The following is a 26,499-nucleotide window of genomic DNA, read 5'->3' as shown; positions in this document are numbered from 1 at the left end:
GAGACAAGCTATCATACGAAGTATTTTATGGTGATTCAAGTCACAAGAAGGGTTTGCCGACTTTCCCGTTCTCAACAGGTTCAATGTTGGGACAAATTGCATTTGCATTATATTTGTCATTGCATGCAGTGTCGAAGTTTTATTTTTATTTGGTTCCCTATTTTTCCCATTGTGGTTTTGAGGGGGCACATTTCGCCAAGGTTATGTTCATGGTCTCAATGTGAGGGGACTAGAAAAACCCTACGGCAAGCATATCGGGGTTCATTATCCCTTTATCTTGGGTTTATGCTTATAAGTCTTTGTTTTACGTCTTTTTTATCGTATCTACAATCCTTTGGTCCCACAGACACGTTTTAGCCCGTTACCGTTGCAGTTTTCTAGGATAGTTGGTCCCAATACAATCTATTGCTTGAAGCAACCAACTCACTCCCTTGAGGAGTTCTTCCCTAAGGGGAGGGAGAACCCAGAGTAGTACTTTCCTACAATCATGTATAAAATCTATCCAAAAACTCCTCATAAGTTAACCCTCTTTTGTCATAGGGTTTTCCTAGATCACCTACGAAAGCATGTGGGATCCTTCGGGTCCATAGTCACGATTCTAGCCCGTTATCATCGTAGTTTCCTAATAAGGCGGTCTGCCGGTAGGGACTGACACTGAGTGCTGCAAGGATTCTCCATGCAGTAAAAGATAAGTGATCTTCCGCCTGTCCAAAAATGTCGACATCATCTGTCACCCAGGCAAAATCAGTTCGATTTGGTAAGGTGCATGTTCGAGAGTTTCTGAGAATGTTGGGTCCGAGTGTTGTTCCGGGCGATGGCGGTTGGCCCCTTGGCATTTCGTTCGACTTGGTGAACGAAGGCGAGGCTGAGGTCTCGGTGGATTCTTTCGAATCTAGAAAGCAAGAGCGACTGCGGAATAGATGGCGTTCCCAGTATCCAGACTCAGAGCCTCCCCTGCTGTTGGAAAGTCGGCAATGGGACTACAAACAATCATCGAAGAATCCTATTTTTCGCTTGATTTATGAAAAAGAGAGGATGTCACTTTTACTAGAAGACACGGGTACTACCTGTAAAGGGGATAGAAGTCAAAGCTCTCTTTCGCATGATTTTGAGCAAAAAAGCTCAAAAAATACGCTGCGCACTCGATCAGGGTCGTTCTCAGAGCAGTACAATGATATATACACCCAGGTGAAGGTTCACCATATTCGAAACGAGCTCGAGCAACTTCGAAACAGCAGAAGCGGAGAGGGGAGCACAGGCTGCACGTGTCGAAAGCTTCACGTCTATCTTCCTCCACCAAATGCCGGCAGGAAAGCAGCACACCGGCGAACAAAACCGGCGAAAGTAAAGGAAGAACTTCGGAAACGCCATGCTCTACCAGAAGGCACCGTGAGTAGAGAAGAACTGGAAAGACGGCTGCATGACTTGGTGGAAGAAGAACCGTGTTGCACATCCGATTGCCCATGCGTCCGCGCTGGGATTGTCTGCCAAATTGACTCGTGTTCCTGCTGGATGATATCGCATCAAATGGACAAAGGAAAGCAGTTTGTGAGGAATCCGACGACAGAGCAAATACAGCAGCGCTGTGGGAACCGATACGGTATGACGACAATTGACTGTACTGAGATCAACCAATATCGCAAAAAATTCGTTTGCGCATAAAGTTTGGGGGCGAAAATTCAATGAAAAAAATGAACGTAAAATAAGGGCAACTGTATATATTGGGTCTATAATGTTAATAGAAATTTCCCTGAGCTGAGCTATACGACAACAGAATCGTCGGTGCTTCCTGCGCATTCGTCGTCATGGGCACGATTGATTCCATCCAACTTTCTTGCTAAATCAGCCCCAGAAATACTCAAATTCGACTCACTTTTCGGCTTCAAGAACTGAGACGCTGATTGTGAGAATGAGAATGCCGAAGTACCATGATCGTTGACCTTCGAATCAAGGTCACTAAGTTCATCTTCAACCAAGGAGTTGGGATTTGACAAGCTACACACGGACATTGTCTCTAATTGTGCCGATGGAACACGCAGGATGGGAGCAATACAAATGCAACGCGCGCACGTTGGGACAAACAATGTCGGAACATGATCGTCAAGCTGCTGCATACAGTTCAGACAAGTCCCACAGGCGACGGGTTCGCAGCAGGCCCGGCAACTTCCGCATGCAGAGTATCTTGTTTGCAATAACGCACTATTGCTATGCATGTACACAGGCTTGCGATGTAATCCTGGCTTTTTTGCCAGTTCGCTGCTTCGAAGAGTCTCTAAGGGTTTGGATGGGTTTTGGGGTCTTTCATACTGAACTGACGGTGAATTGAATTCCGGCACATCTGCATTTTCGCAAGAAAGCGAGAGAGTACTTACTCGTCGAGGGATGTCCCACCCGCTTTTAATGAAAACCTCCTTGATTGGAATTTCTGATATGTCTGACACTGCGTCGTCTTCCTTGGCTTCGATGGTGGTGGCAACAGAATCAGATCTTTGCCAAGCCCCCTGGTGACGGTCCCAGCTGTACCCTGCTGGTGCTTTCCCCCTTGGTCGCCGGAAACTTCCATCTGCACAGGCGAAGGGTTTGCTTTTCGGGGCGATACATCTTTTTAGATAAATCTCTTCCTGGGTGATTTTTGAACTACAGAGCAAAGGAGATTTGGTCGCGCCCATCATATCCTGCTGTTCGTATTCCTGCCAACTCTGTCTTGTGCAACTAGGGAGTGTTGTGAGAGGCTTTTTCATGTATGGAGCAGGTGGTTCCAAAGGAGAAGCCAGAGAAGGTCCGCCGTAACAGCCATCCGTCCCAAAAAATAATGGAGAGCTCAATTCTGTTTCGCGCACATGCGGATCCGGTTGCGATGCTTTTCTACTGATCTGCTGCGCACCCGGAGAGATTTTGGCACTCCTGAAGCTCTGAATTGGAGCTGACAAACAGTGTGCACCTTTGCCCCCCCTTGATACAGCTAGATTCAATAGCCACACACCGCTCTTCGAATGCCATGAATATCCTTTGGGGGGTCTTCCTAGAGGTCGCCGAAAACTTCCGTCGCTTAAACGTTCAGGTCGTGCTTGTGGAGCTAAGCGCACAAGTTGATTGGGCTGCAAAGTTTTGGAGTGATTGCCACGAGCTTTGACCTTCTTCAATGACGTCCGACAATTGGATGAGGCAGTATCTAGATAGGCGTCGACTTCTGTCGATGGAATTTTTTGGATCCAAACTCCCTGGCGTTTGTCCCAGGAACATCCCTTTGGCGGAGCTCCTCGGGGTCGCTTATAGTAGCCGTCCGCCAGTTGGACTCGCGTCTTGGGAGGCACAAAGTCGCGTGGATTCACAGGCGGCAGTATTTCAATGGCTTTCGTTGTCGCCGCCTCGTTTTTCGACTCGTACTCGGCCAAAGACTTCTCAGTTAGCGTGGTAGTTCCATTATCAAGGGCCGCTCTACTAGTTTGGGCTGTGTCCATCCGTCGGGTTTTGTCAAATCGGCGCTCCGATGTATGCGTGGGAGTAGTGGTCGCCGCTTGCAATGCGTTCCAAGAAGTCAAGGCGATTTTGTAGGCGTTCAGGTCCGCCTCGTGCGCTTCCAAGTAGGGCCGTCGAGCTTCAGGAGTCTCGCTCGACCAGATCTCTCCCAACAGTGATATGGCTTCTCGGTATGAAATCGACCTGAGAGTTTTGACTTGTCCAATATGCTGATGCAGGAAACGCAAGAATGGTGCCATGGGTCGTTTCGGGGCCGACGGATCCTTCGTTTGGCGACGACGACGTTTGGAAGATTTATTGACCGCAGTAGTGGATACGATAGTGTCGGAAGGATCCGTATTATCCCTTTTCTCGCTGCGATGCTGGTGGGTCCTTTTCCGGAGCGCGCCGCTTGTTGAAGAGTCTCGGCTAGGCTGCTTCAGGGGGTCCTGTGTGGATACTACTGGGAAAATAGTGTTCTGCCAAGGCCGATCCTTTGAGTTAGTAGCATTCTTGCTATTCGCGAGTTCCTTGTGCACAGCGGTCAAAGATTGATATTGCTCTTTGGAAAGGCTGGTGCGGCAAGTGTACCGGTACGGATTTGCCGCATCGACGTCAACGACCGAAGTGCTCATGTTTCCGGCACGAAACGTTTCACGTTGTATTACTCTTCTGTGCACAAGGCGCCAGCCTAGAGCTTTGTATCCAACAAAGGTGGAAGCAGTGAGTAGGTGATGACCCCTTTCTAGTAGGGTGTTTGCGCAATGGAAAGGAGACTAAACACGAGGGCTCTGGGGATGGTGTACGACCGGTACGGTACTTCTTTGCGAGGTTGCGCCATTTTCAGGCGCTTGGTTGCCCTGGGAGATGTTCGAAGACAGGGATGAGGTTTCGGAAGCTATTACCGCTCGCGCTTTTTGTCAGCCGTCTGAAGACAACACATAAGTAGAAAAACGCTAAAATCGACTTATAGGTATAATGTAAATACGCTTTACAAGTTCAAAAATATGTGCCGGCGTTCCCGCTGTAAGTCCAACATTCGGAGCGTATCAAAAAGCAAAATGCTGCTGGTCACGAACCTTTTCTGATTTTGGGGATTCCTACCTCTAGCTAGGTGTACATACCGTGACTGTAAGATATACATACAATACCACTCACTGGTTAGGTTCTATTGTCACGAGGATAGTGTGCTCTGGTCGAACATCTCGCTACCGATCCAAAAATCGCTTGAGCAACGCTGTTGTGTCCTCGGGTGCTTCGGCGTGAACCCAGTGTCCAGCACCACGTATCGTTGTCAACATGTGATTGGGAAAGTACGACCGAATTGTGTCCATGTAGGCGTGCCGAACAAACCGCGATTGCTGCCCATGAATAATAAAGGTGTCGCCTTCGTACTGCAGGGAGTCGTCGACGTCAAAACCAGCCAAGCGCTCCAATTGCGAGGCAATGGCGTCCAAGTGAATTTTCCATCGACCCGTCGTAAAATCAATGTTGGTTAAACAAAAGGCTCGCAATGCTGGATCTGGAATATCCACCCGCAGCTGCTCGTCAACAGATCGTTTCGTCACGCCGGATTTCAACTCGATCGTTTGCAACACGTGGACAATATCTTGAACCGCTTTCCAGTGCGGTTCATCCGCAGTGTAGGTCACGGGGGCAATGTCCAGGACGCAAAGTCCTTCGACGCGTTGAGGCTCCAATAGAGCAATAGCTTGGGCGACCTTGCCACCCATAGAGTGGCCGACCAAGATGGCGCTCGGCATGTTGTGCGAGTCCATCCAGTGCAAGACGTCACTCGCCATATTCCGGTAATTCATTTCCTCCCGCCAATCGTGGTGATTGTCACCTAGCGAAATAAACCGAAGCATGTTTGTTAGACCAACCAAAACCATGCCGTGAATGTTGCTTTACGAATACAAAATAAGAACACTTCTCCGAACCGTACCGTGATTGCGCAAGTCCAGACCTACAATACGCCGTTTCTTTTCCAGCTGCACCGCAAGCGACTGAGCTACAGTAGAAAAGTTTCGCTTAGATCCCAGTAAGCCGTGCAACAGAATTACGGGTGTGTAGGTCGCAACGTCCACAGACGAAAAGTCCATGTACTTGAGATCAACGGCTACGGACGCTTGCCCCACTGTGCTGAGCTTTCTGACGGTAGTCGAGAACAAAGCGAATTTTCGTCTGTGTTTGTGGACAGCTCCCATGGAATTCCGAGGAAGAGATCTTGGTGAAAAGGACTCTATCATGGGAACATAAACTAGCCACAGAAGTGTCAAAGTCGACAAATGATGGAGGCAGAAACGAGAAGGCTTTGATGAAGTTGTCTCAATTGGACGAGTTGTCCGTCCAACATGCCAGGAAAAGGAATCGCTCTGTCTCATAGCACGGGCTATCTCTGAAGAAATAGGCATGAACACTTAATTCGTGAAGTCTGTGGCGTGAAGGATGGATTGTCAACTTTATTTTCCCAGGACAACGGGTCGTCATGGTGGTGTCCTGTTGCTCGTCTTTTTCCCAGTTTCGCAACGAGGACCGGAAGGGGCGGCGTTCTTGCCAGGCAACGAACATCCGCGACGACTGAAGGTGAGTGAGGTCACGAATGCCGACGACGTGCTCTCAGACGTCACCTCAACCGTCTGGCCTTCGCTAGCGAAAAACTCTGGAAGGCCCGTATGCGCTTCTTTCACGAGACATCCATCACAAGATTCAAGTGGGCTTGTGTCACGATATGTACGACATCACTCTTTGATACAAGGTACTGCAACTGTAGATCATTTCGGCAAATAGCAAATATTCCGTGACTGTTTCGGAATGTGGACCAAAATTGAGAGCGAACAAAAAAATTGTAATCTAGTCGCAGTATAATAACAGATTCTAAAGACTATCAAGTCCATTCGATTGAAGCTTGGCAGCATTGGCCATCAGCAAGGCGCGTGCCTTTTTTGGATCACCGCCTCCGTACGAGTCGTTTGTTTTGGTGCGTTTATTGGGCGATCTCGACTTTGACTGGTATCCTTTGCCCCCTGGTGCGGTCTCATCTTCATCAAAAATGGTAAATGCCATACTACCGTTGCGTTTGCGTGAGTCGTCCTCTTGGTTTGCGGCGCTCTGGGACGAATTGGTGCCGAGCTTTTTAGGAGGCTCCTTCAGCGCAAACGATCGCGCTACGTGACCCAGATGCAGCGCCTTGGCGGAGAAAATATGTCGCACTGCTTTTTCTTTGGTTGGATAAGCTCGCAGATGTGAAAGGAAAGCCGCGCGAGCCAGCTCTAATAGTTGGCCTGATACTTCTTGGGGTTTCGCACGCGTCCGGATCTTTTTATTGGCCTCCTTGTTTGTTGCCTTTGCTTGTAAATCATCCCGGACAACCAAGTTTTCCATCCGTCGATGCAATTCGGTACAAAAGGCTTCGCCCCTGCGACTCGTAGCCAGTTTGGATTGACCAAGCCCACCTCCGGAGCGACCAAAGCTTTCGTTCGCCAAAGACGTACATATCGCGGCAGCTGCATTCAACGTCGACGCCAACGACAAAGCCGACATGTGCTTGACGCCGCGATTCTTAAGCACGTCCAAGAACGTGCGTTCCGAAGGCAAAAGGAAAATTAAAGAGTGACCAGCTTTACCAGCACGAGCGACACGACCTGCTCGATGCACATAGTCGGCCACTTCGCTTGGGGGGTCATACTGCACAGTCCATTCGCATTCCGGCAAGTTGAGTCCACGGGCTGCGACGTCCGTACAGAGTAATACTGCAGCTTGCTTCTTGCCACCAACAATTTGTTCCTTGGTGAATTTGCGGAGGACGAGGTGTCTTTCGCTATGCGGTACGCTACCGTGCAAACGATGAATAGGACAACGGGTGCCGAATATGCCTTTCCCAGTGTCAGAATCGCTCTCTTCTAGTACCGAATCCATACCTTCAAACAAAGCATGATGATAGTTGACACTAGCACATGTACTCATAAAAACCACAGTCCGTTCGCCCTTGTCAGCACGTTGCGTCAGAAATCCTACCAGTGCCGCCAACCGCAATTTTGCGCTGACTGTCATGTGAAATTGAGCTAATTGCCGTGGCGTGGACTGGGAAAATTCGGACTCGGCTGCAACTTTGGCGACTTGGGCGTCATTTCCTCCCTTTACCCAGACCCAAGAGTTGTCTCCACCCAAAAGAGTCTCCTTGGCAAGCTTTTCAATCGATGGAGTAACCGTCGCGGACACCAAGACGGAACGCCAAGTAATTCCGTCTCTGCCAGAGCCGGGTTGGTTCGACCGAATCCGCTGCACTATCTGTTTCACCTGCTCACCAAGCCCCATATCGAGGAGCCGGTCAGCTTCATCCAGCACTAGCCACTCCAATTTACCTTTGAGAGCCATAAGTAATGACTCAGTTCGTGTCAAGTGGTCGAGTAATCTCCCAGGGGTCGCCACAACGAGAGACAATCCTTTTCGAATTTTGGCCTTTTCTGACTTGCGCCGTTCTTCGCCCAAAAGACATCCCGGAACAAGCCAGTTGAACGAATGACTACAGAGGTTCTCGACAACTTTTACTGTTTGTGAGGCGAGTTCACGGGTGGGGCACAAAATGATGCATTTGGTCCCCGCCTTAGCTCGGTCTAGCTTGCGGAGTTCTCCTTGCTTATCGACAGCCAAGCTTTGTAGGATGGGTAGCAAGTAAGCCAGCGTCTTTCCTGAGCCCGTCTCAGATTGCAACAGAATATTGTGCAGCTGTTGGTTAGTGAAAAATGCAGGTATTGCTCTGGATTGAACGTTCGTTGGCCGTTCCAGTTTAACGTTTCCGCATTGCAACGCCGCCACAATACGAGAGTGCAGATCGAAGTCACTCCAAACTCTATCCTCCCCAAAAAGATGCGTAGAATCTCTCGACTTTGTAGCCTTGCGAAGCACAACGCCCGCTCGACGGTCAAGTTCCATCGGTCTTGCGTGGAATTCAGCGAGGTATTTAGCTCGCTCTTCATCATCCTCTGGGAGAGAATTTTGTTTTTCCTCTTTTTCCGGTGCTGCTCCTTCTGTGATGACCGGAATCGCCTCTGAAGTACTTTCACCTACGCATCCTTCCACAGCAACACCAACGGAAGCTGTGTGAATTTTGTTGGATGGGTCCGCTTCGTCGTCAGATATTTTCCTTACTTTTGTTTCCTCATCGTTGGACGATTCCTGAGCTTCAGGGTGCTCATCCTTATTTGGTTTCTCCTCTTCTTGCAAATCTGTTTTTTGTTCGGAGTACTGAAAATCCGTTCGCTTTGTAGGGTGGTTGGCATTACAGGCTTTGGCTTCTAACGATCTTTTTGCACGCTGTCTTCGCTTTTCGTATTTGTTGCGCTTGAGAGGCTTTTTGTTTTCATTCTTTTTGGTCGAACGGACCACGGGCTCTGCTACAATATTGAGGCTTAAGGATGCATCTTCCGATGTTGATTGACCTTGCGTTAGCGTGTGATGGAGCTTAGATGGGGTTGTCGAGTTCATAGTGCGGAATCTGAAATCGAAGAAGCGACGATGGCTCCTTGAAATTTTTGACTGAGTAAAAAAGGGAGAAACAAAAGCACAAGCTTCCACCATTTCTGTGAAATTGACATTGTTTTGCTTGGTGGGCCCTGAAATGTGTTACGGACGGAGACAGACGAAGTTCTGAAGGCAACCAGAAGTACCACGTAGTGAAAGGGTCCAAAACGAGAGTCCATCTATCTCCATTGATGCTATCATCTCTCTATCTACCTCACTGTAACTCAGATTCACAGTCAAAACCATTTTAGAGTGACGTTATCTATGCTTCTACCAACTCGTCCGCCGGCATTTCGATTCGTGGAAATATTCCAACAGGTTTGGAAATCGCTGCACCGGCCTTGATGCTGTATTCTTCACTTAGATGCAGGAACGTGCGTTCATTTGCGGGTACCGTCAACTGATCTAAAATCTTTCCAGCCGATTCTGGAATTAACGGTTGATAAAGGATTGCTGAATACCGAAGAACTTCTAATAAAACGTACAACACAGTGGCCATCCGTTCCGGGTCTGTCTTTTTCAGCGCCCAGGGCGCCATTTCGTCAATGTATTTGTTTGCTTCCCAAATCATTTCGACCATGGCATGAACGTATTTCAAAATAGACTGTTGGGAAATCTCGGTTGCTACCTTGTTCCGTAGATTCCGGGCCGATTCCAGCAAAGCCTCGTCCTCTGGTGTGTACGCGCCGACAGGGTTAGGAACGGCCTTTTCGCAGTTTTTGAATACCAGGGAAAGTGTTCTTTGACACAGGTTTCCAAGCTCATTCGCAAGATTTGTGTTGCACTTCTGGATCATAGCTCTGTCCGAGAAATCTCCATCGTTCCCAAAATTTACTTCCGACATGAGAAAGAACCGAGTTTGGTCCACCCCGTACTAGAGAAATCACAGATCAGACAATCAGTAGGCATTGAGAGACCAGCAGAAGGAGGAAATATTCATCATTGAAACCTAAATGAACGTACCTTGTTTACCAATTCTACAGGATCAATCACGTTGCCGATGGACTTGGAAATCTTCTGACCATCTTTCGTCCACCAACCATGAGCAAATAACCGCTTTGGAAGCGGTAATTCGGCGGCCATCAACATGGCCGGCCAATAGACAGCATGAAATCGCAGAATATCTTTGCCTACAATATGGATAGAGGCCGGCCAAAACTTGCTGAAGTCAGATCCCTCGCCCATATCTGGGTACCCCAGGGCTGAAATGTAGTTCGTCAAGGCATCTACCCAAACGTACATGACATGATCCTCGTCGTCAGGAACTGGTACACCCCATTTGAATGATGTTCGACTAATGGATAGGTCTCGCAGGCCACCTTTGACAAAGCTCACAACTTCGTTCTTTCGTGATTCTGGAGCAATAAAGTGAGGATTTCTTTCGTAAAGGTCCAACAATTTTTCTTCAAATTGGCTGAGTTTAAAGAAATATGATTCTTCTTTGGCTACCCAGGACACTTCTGCTCCGGTCGGGGCTTTGCCGTCGATCAGCTCCGATTCTGTATAGAAGCATTCATCCCTGACGGAATACCATCCAGAGTACGTGCCCATATAAATGTAGCCTTTTTCGACCATAACATTCCAAAAGTGCTGTGTAGTACAAGATAGTATTTAATCCCTGTGAGTGCAAAGAGCGACCAGAAAATGCAGTAGCTCATTCGACAAAACGTACCTGAACAGACTTTTTATGATCCTCGCTCGTGGTACGAATAAACTTGTCGTTGGAAATATTCATGAGTTCTAACAGCTCACGAAAGTTAACCGAGACTTGGTCTACGAAGCCCTGCGGATCCATGTTTTGCTTTTCGGCTGATTGCTCCACTTTTTCGCCGTGTTCATCGGTTCCAGAGAGGAAAAAGACATCCCGTCCGGAAAGCCTCATGAATCGTGCAATCACATCGCACGCTATGGGTTCAGAATATATCGAGTGTGAGAGTGAATGACGGGACGTGGATACGGCTACCAGCATCGCATTCAAAACGAAGCAACTCACCAGTGGACGTGTAGGCATGGCCGATGTGCGGTTTGTCGTTCACATAATAGATCGGCGTTGTAATCTGAAACGGACGCTTGCCATCATCAAAAGCGGTTGCCGGCGTCCCGACGTCCACTGCCCCTAATCCCGAACTCTTGGCACGCGCCGCTAAGGAAGCAAAAAAGACATTTTTCTGGACAAAAGCTTGTACTATTCGCTGTCGAAACGATCCGCAAAGGACGGCAAAAAGAACCATGTTGAAGAACCACATGAGGGAAAGATTCTAAATCTGGAGCCCAACCGAGAAACGTCGAGCTTCCCAGGTCGTCCGAGCTACGGTCGATTAAGTATAGCGGCCTCCTCTCGAAATATCTTGAATACTTGTCGCAGATGGTATGAATATATTAGATTTACTACGACGATTGAGTTAAAAATGGTTACCGCCAGTAGCAACCGGCATGGCAATCGAATCGAGATGCACGTGTATACCCATCACACCATTTTCGTCCCACTTTTTCCCGTCTCTGCTTCGCTGCGTTGGCGTTGACGAAGTTTTGTTTTGATATCGACTGTGCGTCGCCAGACAGACGTCAGGATCTCACGACAGCGCACAACGAACGAGAGCGGCGAGGGAAGTCCAGACAAACCATTGTGCTTACGTATGCACCCCTGGTAGTGTAAGTTTATGTAACAGTAGGTGCCGAAACGACTTGATCGGCCATACCATGATCAAAACCATTTTTTTGGTAGGTAGGAGTTATTGATTCGCCTATCTCTCAACCATCCGAGCGCTAACAACATGGGTATTTTGTTCACAGTTTACCGCAGCTTCCATCTTATGGTCGAAGGAATCACGTAAACTGTGAATCAGGTCTCTAGCAACCACTTCACGACTACTAATGCGGCTCTGACTGGTATGCGCATGCGAAAAATAGAGCATAATTGAGGACGCTTTCAGTCGCAGTTAGCAAGGTGGATTTTCACCAGGACCGATGTCTAGTTTTTAGAATTCTAAGTAAAGGCCACGTCGAGTCATTCTTGATCCCGATAGCTCAAAGCCAGAGATCCCTAACTGCGATCCATCTGTGTTTTCCTTCACTTCCTTTGCAACAATCTCCTCATAATTTTCAATTGCCGTCAATCAGCAAAACCTGACCCAGAAAACGGCAAGCTCAACCTTTCTTGTTCCCGCCATGAAGCTATTCTTCTCTGTTGCCACCACGGCCCTCCTGGCCGGAGGTGCCCGTGCCGTCAATCTCCGTGCTGCTACCGCTCGTGAGGCCGCCGTCGAAGGCACTCAGTCATCTTTTGCTTCTCAGGCCGCCTCCCAGCTCGCGAAGAAGAACAAGAGAAAGAAGGGCAAGAAGTACAGCCCTTCGTCGGACAGCGATGACCCAATCATGCATGGACATCTACAAATTGGCCATGTTCTCGACGTTTCCTCGACCGATGCCAAGGCCGATATGGACCTCATCGAAAGCGCATTTGTCAATGCTTACAACAACGCCAATCCCAATGGCAAGTATGAAGTCACGTCTATGACCTTGGAGCGCGAAGTCGTCATCCCCGAGGATTTGGAGGCCACTCTGGCCATTATCAAGGGAGAGAACGTCGGACAATTGCGTCCCGGAGTGTTCATTGTAAGTCGTTGGTGTGGACTTACAACGAAGAGTGCACTCTTATAACTGCTTGCTTGATTGATTTAGTGTCTCTCAAACACACAAATTCGTTCTCCACACGTTTCCTTCCTTAGGACTGGTACTACTTCTTTGGATTCCACTGTCGCTTGTGCCGTGACGATGACGACTACGCCGCTTTGTCCGCTACCGAGCTTCCCGTTCTCGAAGCGAGTGCTCACCGCGTCTTTGAAGACCAATTCTGCCTCACACTCCACCAGAGTGGATTGGAAGAATATTCGGCTCTCGCAGACTGCTCTATCCTCTTTGACTACGATGGAGACGGCAACGATATCGATAGCGGCGATCAGCTTGAGCTCCAGAAGAAGAACAAAAGAAAGAACAAGAAAAAGGGCAAGAAGAAGCATGCCAACAATGATGAGGTCATGGACGGCCGCCTCCTTATTGGTCACGTGCTCGATCTTTCCGACGTGGATAGTCAAGCCGAAATTGAACTCATTCAGACCGCGTTTGTGGACTCCTACAATGGAGCCAATCCCGAAGGCAAGTACGAACTTACGTCCATGATTTTGGACCGCGAGCGCATCATTCCAGAAGACCTTGAGGGTGCCATTGCTACCATCAAGGGAGAGAACGTTGGGCAATTACGTCCCGGAGTGTATATTGTAAGTTATCAATCTTGACTGTCACTGAGAACCATCGGACTTGCTTGATTTTCGTGTCTCTCAAAACCACGAATTCTTTCTCCGCACCTTTCTGTCTCCAGGACTGGTACTACTTTTTTGGATTCCACTGCCGCTTGTGTCGCGACGATGACGACTATGCTGCTTTGTCCGCTACTGAGCTTCCTACGCTCAGCGTGAGCGCTCACCGCATTTTCGAAGAAAAGTTCTGTATTTCCCTCAAAGACAGTGGTCTGACGGAATACAGTGAAATTTCAGAGTGCAGCATTATCTTTGGCGGAGACAGCACCTACGAGAACATCATCGAGGAAAAGAAGCAAATGCTGATTTAGTACGTAAAAGAGTTGTCACTGCAGTGAATACTGAAGCATGGAATTACAAAAGGAATAATAGCATAAAAGACGCTGATTGAGCTTTGCGTTGTCGAGGAGAGAAATTTTTTTCGCAACTCTAGCTAGAGTGGGTATGTGCGTTGGCAGAGAAGCAAATGAGCCATTTTGCGATGTGTTGTTACATTACAGTTAGTACAGTGTGCTTCGTAAAGTCACCTTTACTGTTAACAGTAAGGAATATCCTTTTGCTGTTCCTCTTATGTGAATGCGATGTGACATTGCATGGATATTCTGAAAACCCTGCCCCTCGCTGACATGTACGACGCCGCGTTACATTGACAGTCAGTCCGCAATTGATCCGCCGAGGATGGGGCTCGAATCTTTCGTGTCAACGACTGTCCATGAACATGCCAACTGTAAGACAGCAACACCGATCGACCAATTGACTCTCGGAGTTAGCTAGAGAAGACATTCATCTTTACTCTTACCTGTCCATACCAGAAGTATGACTCCTAATGCTAAGACAGAAGAAATACGGCAGCATGGAGTCAAAGGCGTATACTATGCTGGAAACTGGTTAGATATTGAAGACTGCGATGGTGTCTTTCAAAATGTGGAGAAATCCTGCTCCGGATGCGACTTTCAGGACGCTTGTCCACGCTCTCGATCGCGTAAAGTTGCCGCAAAAGATGATGATACGTATGATGTCGTAATTATCGGTGCAGGCTGCATCGGGGCAGCGATTGCGAGAGAGTTGTCACGTTACAAAATTAGTGTGCTTTGGGTCGAAGCCGGCGACGATGTCTCGCAAGGAGCGACAAAAGGTGAGTGTGTGCTTTCTACGAGTCGCTGGATCATGCTTCGCTCTCACATGACAAACGCGCATGCTATTGCGTAACTTATTTGCAGGAAACTCGGGAATTGTTCACGCCGGATATGACGACAAACCTGGTAGTAATCGGGCCAAGTACTGTTGGAAGGGAAACCAGATGTTTGCTGCGTTGGACAAAGAGCTACGATTTGGCTATCAAACTAACGGATCACTTGTTTTGGCTTTTAAGGAAGCCGACAAGAAGGTGCTGAATAATCTTCTCAAGCGTGGAAAGACCAACGGCGTCCAAAACTTGAGGATCGTCGAACGGGCCGAGCTACTTCGGATGGAGCCACACGTGCATCCAGACGCCATTGCGGCCTTGTATTCACCCGATGCAGGAAATGTTATTCCGTATGAGGTACTTAGCAGATTCCAGTTTTATGCTTGTGAGTCGCTCTGTTCTTTGAGGTCACCTGACTTTCTTCTCCTTGTCGCACATTTCAGTACGCCGTGGCTTTAGCTGAAAACGCAGTCGACAACGGCGTTGAGCTTCGTATTCGTCGGCAAGTAATGGACATTCAAAATAAAGATAAAGGTCATATGATGGTGACTTTGAAATACTGGGAACCAGAAGACTACGTCAGAGCCATCGCACAAGCTGGTAAAGCTACAGTCTTCAACTTTGCCATGTATGCCGTAGGTGCTACCACTGTGGCTCATTTTTTTGTCACCAAAGGCAGTGCACACAAGCAAAATGAAAAGTATCATTTAGCGGTTCTGTGCTTCTTGTGGATTCTAAGCAAGCTGGTGCCTTTCATCTTTCCCAACGCTGCAACATCCAAGGTTGATCGCAGTATTCCCCTGTGTCATTTAGTGGACCAGGCTAGTCCTCCTGTTGGTACAGGAGGCGGCCATCCTGTTTCAGTGCCGGACATGCTGGTGGGAGGATCTGGAGGTCCTCGTCCTATGCAAGGCAAGATTGTATCGACGGAAAAAATTAAAACAAAGTTTGTCGTCAACTGTGCAGGCGGCGCCGCCGACGAGATTGCTCGCTTGGTGGGTGACGATTCATTCAATATCAAGCCTCGTCTTGGAGACTATATTTTACTCAATCGGAATCAGGTAAGCATACTCAAGTATCACGGGTTCTAGTACGCAACTATATCGGCGGGACGTGCGCGAGACTCAACCAACGTTTTTCTCGCTTTTCAAATTCAATGTTCCAGGGCTACCTGGCTAAGCATACTCTGTTTCCGTGCCCAGATCCTAAGCTTGGAAAAGGTGTCTTAGTCCAGACAACGCTATGGGGAAACTTGATTCTTGGTCCGACGGCTCGTGATGTAGGCAACGAGGAAGCTAGGAAGATGTCTTCAGCGGCAGTGCAGGAGTACATCCTTGCTAAATGCAAACAGCTCGTTCCTGGTTTTGACCCTCGCGAAACATTTCATGCGTTTTGCGGAGCACGTGCGAAATCGGATCGTGGCGACTGGATAATTGAGCATTCCAAGAACGATGCCCGCATGATTCACGTTGCTGGAATCGATTCGCCTGGATTGGCTGGCTCTCCAGCAAGTACGTGTAATTGCTGCAACTCCAAAATGCTTGGCATTGCAGCTTGAAGCTGACACAAAATATACTCATTTTTACTATTTTAGTTGCTCTCGACGTGATTGAAATGCTGCGTAAGGCGGGCCTCACGACAGAAACAAATCAGAGCTTCAATCCTAATAGAGCGCCGATCGTCATCCCCAAAGTTGGGATGAAAGGGCTGAAAATGGGACCCGTCGGCAAGTTCGACAGCGATGGTAGCAATATGGAGCAAATGGCTGCGAATGTAGTTTGCAAGTGCGAAAAGGTTACAGAGCTAGAAATCGTTCGAGCGATTCGTCGTTCCCTGCCAATTGATTCGTCGCAAGGAATTAGGAAGAGGACTCGGGCTGGTATGGGTCATTGTCAGGGCGACCCTGAAAACTACAACTGCGAAGCTCGTGTACGAGCTATCATCGCGCGAGAAAACGGTGTGCCCATTGAACATGTGGGAGGCCGTCCATGGCCCGCCACGTCAACGCTCTCCCAACGCTGGATCAATGAAAAGGAAAAACAACATCTCGTGGACTGCATGAATGTAGAGTAAGCCGGAATAGAGCGTCAATGATCCAGTTTCTCAAATGTATACAAGGGGCGAATAATTTCAGAACTCAATTTGGCCAGTCGATTCGTGATACACAACCCACGGCACTGCGATGTCTTCCATTACATTATCATTCAGATTCGTCAGGTCAAGAGGGTTGACGAAACTTCCAGGGTCATTAGACAACGACGTGGCTAGACTAGGCGTTTTCTCACCACAAAATCCTCTCGCATCTGCTCTAAAAGAAGCAGAGTGTACACGAGGATGTGCACGATGTAAAACGCTCTCGCGGCTATTGAATTCTTCTTTCGTTTCTTCAAACAGATTGTCGGGGTCGACCTCTTCAATCTGGTAAAACATAGAAAGGGACTCAATTGCGAGATGCTGAATATCAATCTCGTCACACAACAAACGGTCCTCCAAGTCGAACAGCCTAATCAACAATTTCCTGGAATCAGAAAGTCCTGGAAGGACAGTCACTTCGTTTTGAATTTCGTGATATGGCAGCTCCGTGTCTAGTGCTTCCGCCTTAAAACATACATGAGCCCCGCCTTCCTGGAGCGAAGCGATTCGCTTGGCGAGAAGCCCGCTTCGTTTTGCTTCTTCAGCAATGCCGACTTTCAGGTGCAAGATTGCACTCTCCTCGTAAAACATTCCAGCACGGTCTAATTCCGAAGTCACATCCTCCCAAATTCTTTCACTACTCGAACCTCGTTCTCGTTGTCGACAGCAGAAGGCTTCTTGTCCCTTATTATCGCGATCCTTAACTGCCAAGTCGGATAAAAGAAAGCTGTACTTCTTTCGGATCTCCCCTTTCATATCATCTGAGGAAATTTCAGAATCCAATTTTGATTTACAGTCAATAGCAATTTTCAAGGGAAGCTTTTTTCTTTCTGAGTCTACTGCTTTGTCAGGATATTTGACGTAGTCGCAAGCGTTAGCTAGCCTTTGCCAAAATGGTTTGTTAAGCATCTCGTTATGTGGCTCAACGAAGTTCTTTCTAGGGTATCGAAAATCTGGACCCGAATCTTTCCTGTCGACTCTCATGCGTTCCAGCTTTTTGGCCAATTCTTTTTGTTTATTGGAGAGGTCATCAATGTGCAATGCTCCTAGCGCAAGAGTCGAATTACAGCAATCATTGTTTGAGTCCACAGACCAAAACAAAGACGAATCATCGTCACGTTGAACTTTGAGACCAGCAAACTTCATCGATGGGTCGTTTACTTCCATCAGAGTGTTGAGAATAGACATTTCCGCAGCCCATTCAGTATTTCCATTCTTGGGTGACATAATCCCCTCCCATCGAGTCTTGTTGCTAGACGAAAGCTGAGATATACGATCACCTAATGTCGACGCTTCACTGTCAGTCAAATCCGCAACCTCAGCGGATAATAGCCTTCTTTCGATATTATCTGTAGTCGTCAACCAGTTTCGTGGTACCATCGTTACGTCGCTGTCGAGGAGGACCTTCGACAATGTGATTAGATACTGTTCGCCTCGCATCATGACCAATCCAGGCATCATCAGCGGGAATATTTTGGGAATGATGCTCATAGGTTCAGCGAGGATGATTGGGTACTCGTCAGTGCTCCCTGGAACTACTGGAAAGCCAGTTCCTTCATCTAGAAGATATAAAAACGACGATCCTGGTTTGTATAGAGAAAGCATATTGTCTTCTACTCTCTTGATTGAATCGAGAAAATTTTGTCGGGCCTCATCCGTCTTGCTTCCCTGGATAAGTGGTTCACCATAGTGTTTCTGTGATTTTACGTTAAGATAGTGAAGAAGAGCTCTTGGATCTGTCAGACGTAGCATATAACTGGTGAATAAGTCCGCAACCTCGATCGCTTCTGGTGTTCCAATGCTGTTAAAACCGTCTTTATTCACCTGCAGACGATACGGTAGTACAATGAAGCTCGTAGGGAAGCGCTGCTGCTCAACATTGAAGATCTTTTTTACAAATTGCCTCACATTTTGCTTCGTCAAACGACGAGATTGTGGAACCCTTTTTCCCCATAGGTCAATGGGTTGGCTTTCTGCAAGCCGGAGTTGAATGACTCTTGAACATTCAGGAGTAGCCTCGTCCAAGACTAATTTTCCATGTGGAGTTGAGATTGAGGCTAGATATTGAACAGCACGAAGCGTTAACATTCTTGCGATTCTCTTCACGCTTTGACTGTAAGTGGGTCGCTTGCTTCCATGTTCTTTGAATGTACAGAGCCATACCCAAATTCGCTGCATGGCTTTGCTAAGGCAGTCTTCTTTCCCTTCGACGACTTGAATTGCTTCAAAAATTATTTTTCTTTCGAGACGTCTTATGCGTTCGCCATCAAGCCTATATGGCTCAATGGTTGGGTTGTAGGCGAAGAGCAGGTCCGATCGGCGGAGGTACCTCTCGGTATCATCACCGTACTTGTGGCAACCAAGGCCTGCCACATAAGATTCATTTTGCTTGAAGATTTCAACCTCCCATTTTGGAAAGTCTGTTGAAAGCGAATCATGCAAAATTAAAGGAAAAGAATCGTCGGGGGTAAAGGTATTGAGGGTGTTGAGATCACACCTTTTTTTTGCTGCATTCGGGTATGCTTCGAGGAGTGATTGGAGTGATTCGACTGAACATGTAAATATAGATGCGATATGCAATGGAAACATTCTACCAACACTACCTGGTTGGCGACACAAATCCTCTTTTGTAACCAGGGGTTCTAGAACGAGTTCAACACATGTCGACATCGTATGATACAACGACGAGATTGCGTTAGCATCTTTTCCATCGGGATTGAAGACTTTCGCAGCTTGAGCGTAAACAGTTGTATACCAGTAGGCTTCCCATTTCATGAGCGTCCTGGCAAGCAAATGCACTGGTAGGTCGCCGGTCTTGTCCATAACAGTCGCTGCCGCAGGGTAGGCTTCCAACAGGTTCCTAAGGACCTCTTTGTACTCCAAGATGTCGGCCAGCAAAACACCTGCCAGTGGTGATTCAGCAACCGATGAACGATCAATAATGTCTCTATTGCAGAGAGTATGCAATGGGAATCTACCGTCGTCTTGGCATTTGACATGAGCGAGTTCCGGAGTTTCTTGAACGGCCCCCAAAATGTCGGACATACAACTACCAAGTCCTGTAAGCATCTCAAGAAAAGGCAGACGAGTGTTGCACTGATTGGGGCCACCGGAGTCTCCTAGCCCTTCGCTTCCTGCTTTGGTTTTGATCGACAAAGTCACAGCAGGTAGATGCGCAATACTCTTCTTGACTTCGGCGCGCCTTTCTTCGACCACCACTGGCTCATCCGCGACCTCTAAACTTTTTGCTTCTATTTTGAAACCTGGCGTTGAAGTAATAGAAGCTTTGACGACATCTCCTGCAACGTCTTCAAACAGATGTTTGGCAAACCAAAACCAATTTTGTTGCTTGATGTGCGATTTGTCCCGATCACGAATTGGCTCTCTCTCCATCGGTCTTTGTGGTTCAACTTTCGAGCTGATTCCGTTTGCTTCCGCAGATTGATTTTCAATGGCATATTTAGTCGACCCCGACCACGGAGCAGGTGCTTCATGGATATTGAACGGGTTATTTGACGATTGAGCCGCGATAGGCGAAATAGATGCTGAGTTTAGCTTTGGATTTGCAAATTCTTTAAACGCCGCGGCAATCGCCTCCTCCACCTCAAGATCGTCATAAAGCTTGGCTGATGATTTCGCTGAGTCACCAGCAGCCATGATCAGCGAAACATCCTTGTTCATCCCTTGATTGGCAAAGGCGGCGCCCTCTCGTTCCGTCTCATTGAAGGTGTTGAAAACAGGTAACTTTTTTTCCATTTCGTCAGAAGCGACAAATTGCAACTTGATGTCGTTGGTGGAGCAGTCTCCGTTGCTCGAGATAGACGAGTCATTGCTGTGGCTGTCGAAAGATTCTGAGTCAAACGCCCTTTTCCACTTCAGTGGATTGCGCTTGGTATACATGCCGCAATCTACGCCATTTTCCTTTTCGTGCGATGATGAATTCACAGGCACAAGAAAGTCTCCGAAGGCGGCCTTACCGATAGTATCCCTGATGCTTGAAGTCTGCAAAAATTCCGATGTTTCGGAAGGAAGACTTTTCGTGTCTTTCTTACGATTCGAGCCTATACGTCTACGCAGCGAAATACCCCATCTTCCCTTGCATCGTTTTGTGAAAGGCTTCTTGCCGTCTTTGTACTTGTATAACGATATCGATTTGTGGGAGCTCGCATGCGTAGTGGGCGTGAAGGAAGTCGAAGTTGACGTCCAACTTTTCTCCTCGAGACGGGCCAATCTATGCTCGTATGCTGCATAGGAGAGAGCATGGGGTATCTTGAGCTGGTGCTCAATCTTTTTCCGCTCCAACAGGGTTTCTCTGATTCGTCTCGAACTCTTGGGAAAGAATCGTCGTTTTTTGAGTTCTTTGGTTTGGCATTGTTTCCGATACTGATCCAACGCTATCTTGGTTTCGTGTTTGCTCGCCTTCGCTCCCAGACCACCGGCGTTGTAAACGATTTCGAATCCCAACGAGGGGAGTTCCTCTCGCAACGGCAAAGGAGGCGCTTTGGACGTGATGCAAGTGGCACAAATGTCAACCGAAAACGATGGTTTCTTGGTCATTATGTGGTCTCCTTCGGAACGATATGCGAGCGTTGTTTCCTAATACAGCTACGTGTAGAAAGTAATGGTGGATGGTGGTTGATGATAATGACGGGTCTGGTGCTGATATGTTGTTGGTGTGTATCAAAAATACAAAGTGAATCACTGATGAAGGGTGTAATGTGGTGAGGGTCTGCGATTGGTTCGGATGATTGTATCACATCCACAGCGTGGGTAAAAGTCCAAAAAGTGAGGAAATTGAGAGAAATAGTTTTCGCATAATTGGTGCGGTTCGCTAATTACATAAATAATGAGATAAAATGACGGTTGAGCATTTATACAAGTTTCCAGTGTCGTCTAGGAATTGTGCGTTGGGGTCAATCACGGGCGTTTCGGAATTCCAGGATTGGGCTCCAAAGGGAATGGCGAATAGGGGTACTGCACGCCGTGTTATTGCTCTTGTCTGCGATGTACAGTACACTTCGCAGTTAGAGCCACGATGGATCGACAGTGACGTCCATGGCAGAAGCGTTTGCGATGCCAACAGATCCTGCAGTGCCCCTACTCTAGCTAGGAACCAAAAATAATTCATATAAAACGACAAAGGCACCCAACCTTCTTTCCAAAGGTCGTTAACAGACAAGCGGCGGCTCTGGAAAGAGATCCAACGGGAAACCTTTCGTAGTCACCAGAGGGAAACATCGAACTCCACGCTTGTGACTGTGGTGTAACCGTAATTACACTGCTCCAGAGATAAGACTTGAAGAAAGCCACTCACTCGTTGTAGAAGCAAGCTGCCAGTTTAAATCTCCCTGACAACAAAACGATTGGTTTTTCAGTAGTAGACAATCTTTCTGTACGGCAGTATTATTTGTATCTAATAGAACTATTTACAACATATAATGTGTATGGGAAAGCGTCGTACCGCAGCAAGCCGCATAAAACGGTTGTTGACGGGGGCAAAGAGAGTTTTCGGCTGCGTGACCATAGCAGTGACCTGTCGCCAAAGGCGGCCCTAGGGCATGTAGTATCCCGAGTTGGTGTACTCCTTAATGACGGTACCAATGGGCTTGAAGAAAATGGGAGTCTCGCTGACGACACCAAACTTGGAAACGAACTCCTGAAAGGCAAAGGCAGAAATGGCAATCATGGCCAAGCGTCCGTTCTTGAGTTCCTTGAGCTTCATATCCTCTTGGGCAGCCGCGTCCTTGGGGAAGAGACCAAAAGGATCAATACCGAGGTTGCCGGGGAAGTAATCGGGTTCGTTCTTGCGGGCTTTGGAAATGCCGTATACGTCAATGGCAGCCGCGGCGACGAGACAGGCTACCCAGTACACGGGGCTGACCTTGCCCAGTCCTCCGTTCAAAAGACTAGGAGCACGATCGTTAGCGTCTAGGAGCGGAGTCATGCCCATCCAGTTGGCAATTTTGGCGTCTGCAGCAATGCACAAAAGAAACGAAAGCACAGTGAGTCGTGGTGCAGTTCAAATATGTGTGTACGTGTGGGTGTGCACAGTGAGATGGAGCCACGTCGACGAGTCACGTACCAAAGAGTTCACTGAGCGGCCATCCAGCAGCGGCGAGCATGGCCAAACGAGCGTGCTTGACTTCGGCTTCACGGTAATTGATGAGGTCAGCCTTGGTCTTGGCAAAGCCCAAAGGATCGAAACCAACGTCACCGACTAGAGTGCCGTCGAGTGCTGCCGGTCGCTCCATAAAGGGCAGGGACTGGCTCATTTTGGGAAGGGCTGGTGGGGGAGGAGTGACGTCTTCCTCTACGGGTGAAGTGACGGTCTCTTCCGGAGTCGCGTCCGCCATGCGCAGCGCCAATGTGCGGGGTTGAGTCATGGGAGCAACAAAGGCCGTAGCGGAAGCGGCCGAAGCGAGGAGAAGGGCAATAGAGAGCTTCATGGTTGTGGACTGTGAGTGACAAGTGAGGATTGGAAAGAAAGTGTTCCTGGATTGCTGGACTATGAGTATAGTGTTGATAGAGATTGTGAGAAGAATGTTGATTATCTGTGAGTGTCTGTGAGTGAGTGAATAACTGACTGAGTTACTGACTGTAAGTGGCAACGTAAGTAGAGCGCACTCGAGTGTTCGATCGAATCGATGGGCTGACAGTGAGTGACTCCAATAGAAAGGGTTGACTCGTGTATATCTGTGTGTGTGTGTGTGCGTGTGTTTGTTGGTAGTCAGTCGGAGAGCTGACGTCCGTGTGCTTACACATATTATCAAATGCTGCAAGAGACGCGTTGTCGGTATGCTGGTAAAGTATCGCATCCGGGGAGTGAAGAAACCTACCAAAAGCTAGCCGACTCCAAAAGGTATCCTTCCACATCCGCAGTGGATGGTGGTGCCTTCGTCCAGCGCGCCACATTGGTCGCACCTTGGGTTGATTCCCGGCCGATGACTCACACACTCACAGTCAGCGCGCTAGCGAAAGTGAGGAGGACCACATCCCAACACCGCTGGGTTCCCGGGATACGTCCGATGACACGTCCGATTGCACATCCGTGAATCCTACGGCTTGCCCACCGTGAAGGGGATGTGTTTCTACACGAAACTCCGTCCGAACTCTTTTCGTGTTCTCTCGTGATTCGCAAACGCAGATTGGGAAGACGACGTCGTACGCTACGTACTCGCGACTGTGTGTGAGTCAGGTTCCACGTATGCGTCCGAACGCCAACCGACAACACATCCCTTGCCACCCTATAGTACCCGGAGAAGGAAGTTGACTGTGCGCGGTATTTCCGTCTGTCTTCGAACCACACTTCAGGACTGTCCATCATGTCCATCATGCTTCTAGCCTACCATATACCGATACTTCTGGCGCGTTTGGATGGCATTGTATTCATGCATCCATTGTTTCTTGAAAAAAGAACATTGTCGGCGACACCGTATCTAGCAAGCAAGCTAGCTAGCGTCACTGTAGGACGGCTACGCCCAAAATGGCGGATCTAGTGACCGCCAAAGACCAAACACCGTCACGGCAGACCGGAACTGTCCCCGACCAGGGTTCCAATCCTTCCCCCGACAAGGAACCAGACGCCGACGACGAAAGCGACGAAGACGAGTATTCCGATTGGTTACAATCCGTACGCACAGAGACGGGTCTAGAAACGGGTATTCGAGTGACTTGGCCCGGCGTGGAACCCTTTCTTCTCTCCACCTGCCTTCCCGCAACCGAAATGGCCCCCCTGTTTCACGGGACGCAGTGGGCCGGCACCCGCATTTGGCGGGCTGCCGTAGTCGCCGTGCAGTATTTGTTGTCGCCAACGCAAGCTCCTTTACTCCTCACTGACGTCACGAACGTACTGGAGTTGGGATGCGGCTTGGGATTGCCGGGGATGATCCTGCACGCTCTACGACAATCGCCCGTCGTATTGTCCGACAAGGAATCCTTGTTGACACAATTGCGCGACAACATTGCCAACGCCTTTCCCGATCGGGGAAGACTGCTCCAAGCCGAGGCTTTGGATTGGTCCGATGACAGTGTGCACCAATTGTTGGAGAAGCTTCGCTTGCCGAACGGCTTTGATCTGGTCTTGAATTGCGATTGTGTCTTTGAGTATCTCTACGGCGACAGCTGGAAGCATCTGGTCACTTGTCAAGAAGCCCTCTTTCGTGCCAACCCCCATACCGTCATGATTACCAGTGTGGAACGTCGACGCGGCGACGGCTTGGCCAAGTACTTGGCTGCCTTGGAAACGTCGCCCTCGGTGCAGCGCGTTGTACAACTCCAACTCGATTTCAAACACGCTCCCGAAGTTGAGCTGTATCGTGTTTACGGAAAGCCTTGAAGAGTACAACGGTACATATAGACGGCAGCTCGGCACCGGATCCGAAAGGAGGCAGCTGCTCGCACGGACGTACTGGAAGCAGTACCTATGACAGCACCGTTTGCGTTCATTCGCGTAGCAAACCGGTACCCGACCAAATTCTCGTTGAAACGTATCCGTCGCGGACCTCATCGACTTTCATCCGTACTCTGGGGAATACGACAATTGTCATGGATTGTCCAGATCGACCCGGTTCTGAGGTTTAAATCCCAATATACTGATGCTCGGTCGATCCCTCTATTGACGCTACAAACATGGAAAATTCTTACTGTAAAGGAGAAGGGTATTTCTCGAATCATGTTTATAGAAATAGTGTGCATGCAGCGACACTTAGGACGAACGCTATAGACAAATGCTAGCCGGTGTAGGCACCGGTCACCGAATGGAAGCTCTTATCATGCTCTCAGGCTCCAAAGACGACGCCCAGCGCAAATCCCACCAAGAACCCTTGCTGCATTTCGCGCGGCATATCTCTTAACGGAACGACCGTTCGCAGGTGTCTGGGATTTTGCACCACATAGTGTATCCAGTCCCTATAGTACTCCAGGTAGGCGCCCGCAAAATCCAACCAAGCTTGGACGTCGGAGTTCCTGTTACTGTTGGTAATTTCTTCCTTGCTACGCCAAGGCGAAACATTATGACGATCTTGGTCAGCTGCCCACGTGTTTGTTTTCCAAACGTGATAGATCTCGGAGCACACGTAGGTGGCGACCGACAATTTCAATGCAAAAGCACCTATGTACAGCATGGTGGGAGAGAAAACCAGCCCCAACGTGGTCCCTACGGCCCATTGGTGCTGAGGCGAGACTTGCGTCCGAAAGGCTTTCGACAAGCGAGACGGCGTTTTCCAGGTTTCGAGCCGCAGCAAACCGCCATCCCATCGCCACTGATTCCAACGGTATTTTATCCGTACACGATACTGTGCTAAACTGGGAGGCGCCCGGAACCTAACTGACCGGAACGGGGGGAAAGCGAGCCGAGTTTCGAGTAAATTCAGGGCAACCAGGAATTCTGACAAAGCAAAGGCAACGACTGCAAGCTTGACGACCCGCAGCGTCGGAGAAAAAAAGAACGCAGCGGAGGTTTGCAAACTGTATTTTTCTTGGTGCCAGTTCTGTCGGGTAGACGGTGGCCCGGACTGGTCGAACCGAGCCTTCGGCGCCCGAGTCGCAACGGCAGAATCTGCTTCGGGCAGAGCAGGGAATCCTTCGTTCCAAAGGGTGCGAGCACGTGCCCACAAGCTTCGCCCGAGATCCTGCAGTAATACAACGTTGAGGGCCCCGGAAGATCTAGAAGATACCGATGAAACGGAACCTCCGCGGGGGAAAGAACAACTCCAGGCAATGGGCGATCGCGACGCATGTTTGGTAAAGATTACACGTTGCGGACTATGACCTACTGGAGCAGCATAGGCCAAGGTAGTCGCGAGCACCAAGGCCCGCCACCACGATGGAATGGAACCTTTCATTGGTATTCACCCGTACGGGTCGGAAGCCATCAATCACCAA

The 26,499-nt window shown here is 48.7% G+C and overlaps 11 protein-coding genes across 11 annotated transcripts; 4 read left to right on the top strand and 7 right to left on the bottom strand.

Annotated features, from left to right (window-relative positions):
• Positions 1 to 714: 714 nt before the first annotated feature.
• PHATRDRAFT_38073 (predicted protein) lies at positions 715 to 1,662 on the top strand (the record flags this gene model as incomplete). Its single annotated transcript, XM_002182103.1, has 1 exon — positions 715 to 1,662. One exon carries the CDS (start codon positions 715 to 717, stop codon positions 1,660 to 1,662), a length of 948 nt encoding a protein of 315 aa, XP_002182139.1.
• A 56-nt stretch (positions 1,663 to 1,718) lies between these two features.
• PHATRDRAFT_47778 (predicted protein) lies at positions 1,719 to 4,094 on the bottom strand (the record flags this gene model as incomplete). Its single annotated transcript, XM_002181945.1, has 1 exon — positions 1,719 to 4,094. The coding sequence occupies one exon, from the start codon at positions 4,092 to 4,094 to the stop codon at positions 1,761 to 1,763; it is 2,334 nt and encodes a 777-aa protein (XP_002181981.1). The 3' UTR covers positions 1,719 to 1,760.
• Positions 4,095 to 4,597: 503 nt separating this feature from the next.
• PHATRDRAFT_21912 (predicted protein) lies at positions 4,598 to 5,561 on the bottom strand (the record flags this gene model as incomplete). Its single annotated transcript, XM_002181944.1, has 2 exons — positions 4,598 to 5,279; positions 5,388 to 5,561. 2 exons carry the CDS (start codon positions 5,559 to 5,561, stop codon positions 4,668 to 4,670), a joined length of 786 nt encoding a protein of 261 aa, XP_002181980.1. The 3' UTR covers positions 4,598 to 4,667.
• Positions 5,562 to 6,534: 973 nt separating this feature from the next.
• Positions 6,535 to 8,247, bottom strand: PHATRDRAFT_14161 (helicase_3; the record flags this gene model as incomplete). The annotated part of the gene is made up of 3 exons (XM_002181943.1): positions 6,535 to 6,777; positions 6,832 to 6,914; positions 6,954 to 8,247. Coding segments are annotated over 3 exons (1,620 nt in total), but the record flags the coding sequence as incomplete, so codon positions are not given.
• Positions 8,248 to 9,190: 943 nt separating this feature from the next.
• On the bottom strand, positions 9,191 to 11,414 carry PHATRDRAFT_29029 (predicted protein). Its single transcript, XM_002181942.1, has 4 exons — positions 10,976 to 11,414; positions 10,655 to 10,887; positions 9,946 to 10,572; positions 9,191 to 9,856 (listed from the first exon to the last, which is right to left on the bottom strand). The coding sequence occupies exons 1-4, from the start codon at positions 11,226 to 11,228 to the stop codon at positions 9,245 to 9,247; spliced, it is 1,725 nt and encodes a 574-aa protein (XP_002181978.1). The 5' UTR covers positions 11,229 to 11,414; the 3' UTR covers positions 9,191 to 9,244.
• A 378-nt stretch (positions 11,415 to 11,792) lies between these two features.
• On the top strand, positions 11,793 to 13,652 carry PHATRDRAFT_47774 (predicted protein). Its single transcript, XM_002182102.1, has 3 exons — positions 11,793 to 12,597; positions 12,711 to 13,259; positions 13,361 to 13,652. The coding sequence occupies exons 1-3, from the start codon at positions 12,151 to 12,153 to the stop codon at positions 13,607 to 13,609; spliced, it is 1,245 nt and encodes a 414-aa protein (XP_002182138.1). The 5' UTR covers positions 11,793 to 12,150; the 3' UTR covers positions 13,610 to 13,652.
• Positions 13,653 to 14,114: 462 nt separating this feature from the next.
• Positions 14,115 to 16,557, top strand: PHATRDRAFT_38067 (predicted protein; the record flags this gene model as incomplete). The annotated part of the gene is made up of 5 exons (XM_002182101.1): positions 14,115 to 14,433; positions 14,519 to 14,869; positions 14,944 to 15,545; positions 15,650 to 15,995; positions 16,079 to 16,557. The coding sequence occupies 5 exons, from the start codon at positions 14,115 to 14,117 to the stop codon at positions 16,555 to 16,557; spliced, it is 2,097 nt and encodes a 698-aa protein (XP_002182137.1).
• A 57-nt stretch (positions 16,558 to 16,614) lies between these two features.
• On the bottom strand, positions 16,615 to 21,174 carry PHATRDRAFT_38066 (predicted protein; the record flags this gene model as incomplete). Its single annotated transcript, XM_002181941.1, has 1 exon — positions 16,615 to 21,174. One exon carries the CDS (start codon positions 21,172 to 21,174, stop codon positions 16,615 to 16,617), a length of 4,560 nt encoding a protein of 1,519 aa, XP_002181977.1.
• A 994-nt stretch (positions 21,175 to 22,168) lies between these two features.
• On the bottom strand, positions 22,169 to 23,063 carry Lhcr6 (protein fucoxanthin chlorophyll a/c protein; the record flags this gene model as incomplete). Its single annotated transcript, XM_002181940.1, has 2 exons — positions 22,169 to 22,587; positions 22,700 to 23,063. 2 exons carry the CDS (start codon positions 23,061 to 23,063, stop codon positions 22,169 to 22,171), a joined length of 783 nt encoding a protein of 260 aa, XP_002181976.1.
• Positions 23,064 to 24,100: 1,037 nt separating this feature from the next.
• PHATRDRAFT_38064 (predicted protein) lies at positions 24,101 to 24,952 on the top strand (the record flags this gene model as incomplete). Its single annotated transcript, XM_002182100.1, has 1 exon — positions 24,101 to 24,952. One exon carries the CDS (start codon positions 24,101 to 24,103, stop codon positions 24,950 to 24,952), a length of 852 nt encoding a protein of 283 aa, XP_002182136.1.
• A 442-nt stretch (positions 24,953 to 25,394) lies between these two features.
• PHATRDRAFT_47771 (predicted protein) lies at positions 25,395 to 26,459 on the bottom strand (the record flags this gene model as incomplete). Its single annotated transcript, XM_002181939.1, has 1 exon — positions 25,395 to 26,459. The coding sequence occupies one exon, from the start codon at positions 26,457 to 26,459 to the stop codon at positions 25,395 to 25,397; it is 1,065 nt and encodes a 354-aa protein (XP_002181975.1).
• Positions 26,460 to 26,499: the final 40 nt, after the last annotated feature.

The sequence above is a fragment of the Phaeodactylum tricornutum genome, chromosome 14, assembly GCF_000150955.2.
Source record: "Phaeodactylum tricornutum CCAP 1055/1 chromosome 14, whole genome shotgun sequence".
Taxonomy (NCBI): domain Eukaryota; phylum Bacillariophyta; class Bacillariophyceae; order Surirellales; family Neidiaceae; genus Phaeodactylum; species Phaeodactylum tricornutum.
The sequence above is the reverse complement of the archived record's forward strand: the minus strand, read 5'-3'. Positions and strand labels throughout refer to the sequence as shown.

Excerpts from the sequence above, each read along its gene's own strand:
- PHATRDRAFT_29029 (XM_002181942.1), bottom strand. The coding sequence starts at position 11,228 with ATGTGGTTCTTCAACATGGTTCTTTTTGCCGTCCTTTGCGGATCGTTT. Across the intron at positions 10,888-10,975 it reads CCATGCCTACACGTCCACTG|CGTGCGATGTGATTGCACGA; the intron begins GTGAGTTGCTTC and ends CTGAACCCATAG. Across the intron at positions 10,573-10,654 it reads ATCATAAAAAGTCTGTTCAG|CACTTTTGGAATGTTATGGT; the intron begins GTACGTTTTGTC and ends TGTACTACACAG.
- PHATRDRAFT_47774 (XM_002182102.1), top strand. The coding sequence starts at position 12,151 with ATGAAGCTATTCTTCTCTGTTGCCACCACGGCCCTCCTGGCCGGAGGT. Across the intron at positions 12,598-12,710 it reads TGCGTCCCGGAGTGTTCATT|GACTGGTACTACTTCTTTGG; the intron begins GTAAGTCGTTGG and ends TTCCTTCCTTAG. Across the intron at positions 13,260-13,360 it reads TACGTCCCGGAGTGTATATT|GACTGGTACTACTTTTTTGG; the intron begins GTAAGTTATCAA and ends TTCTGTCTCCAG.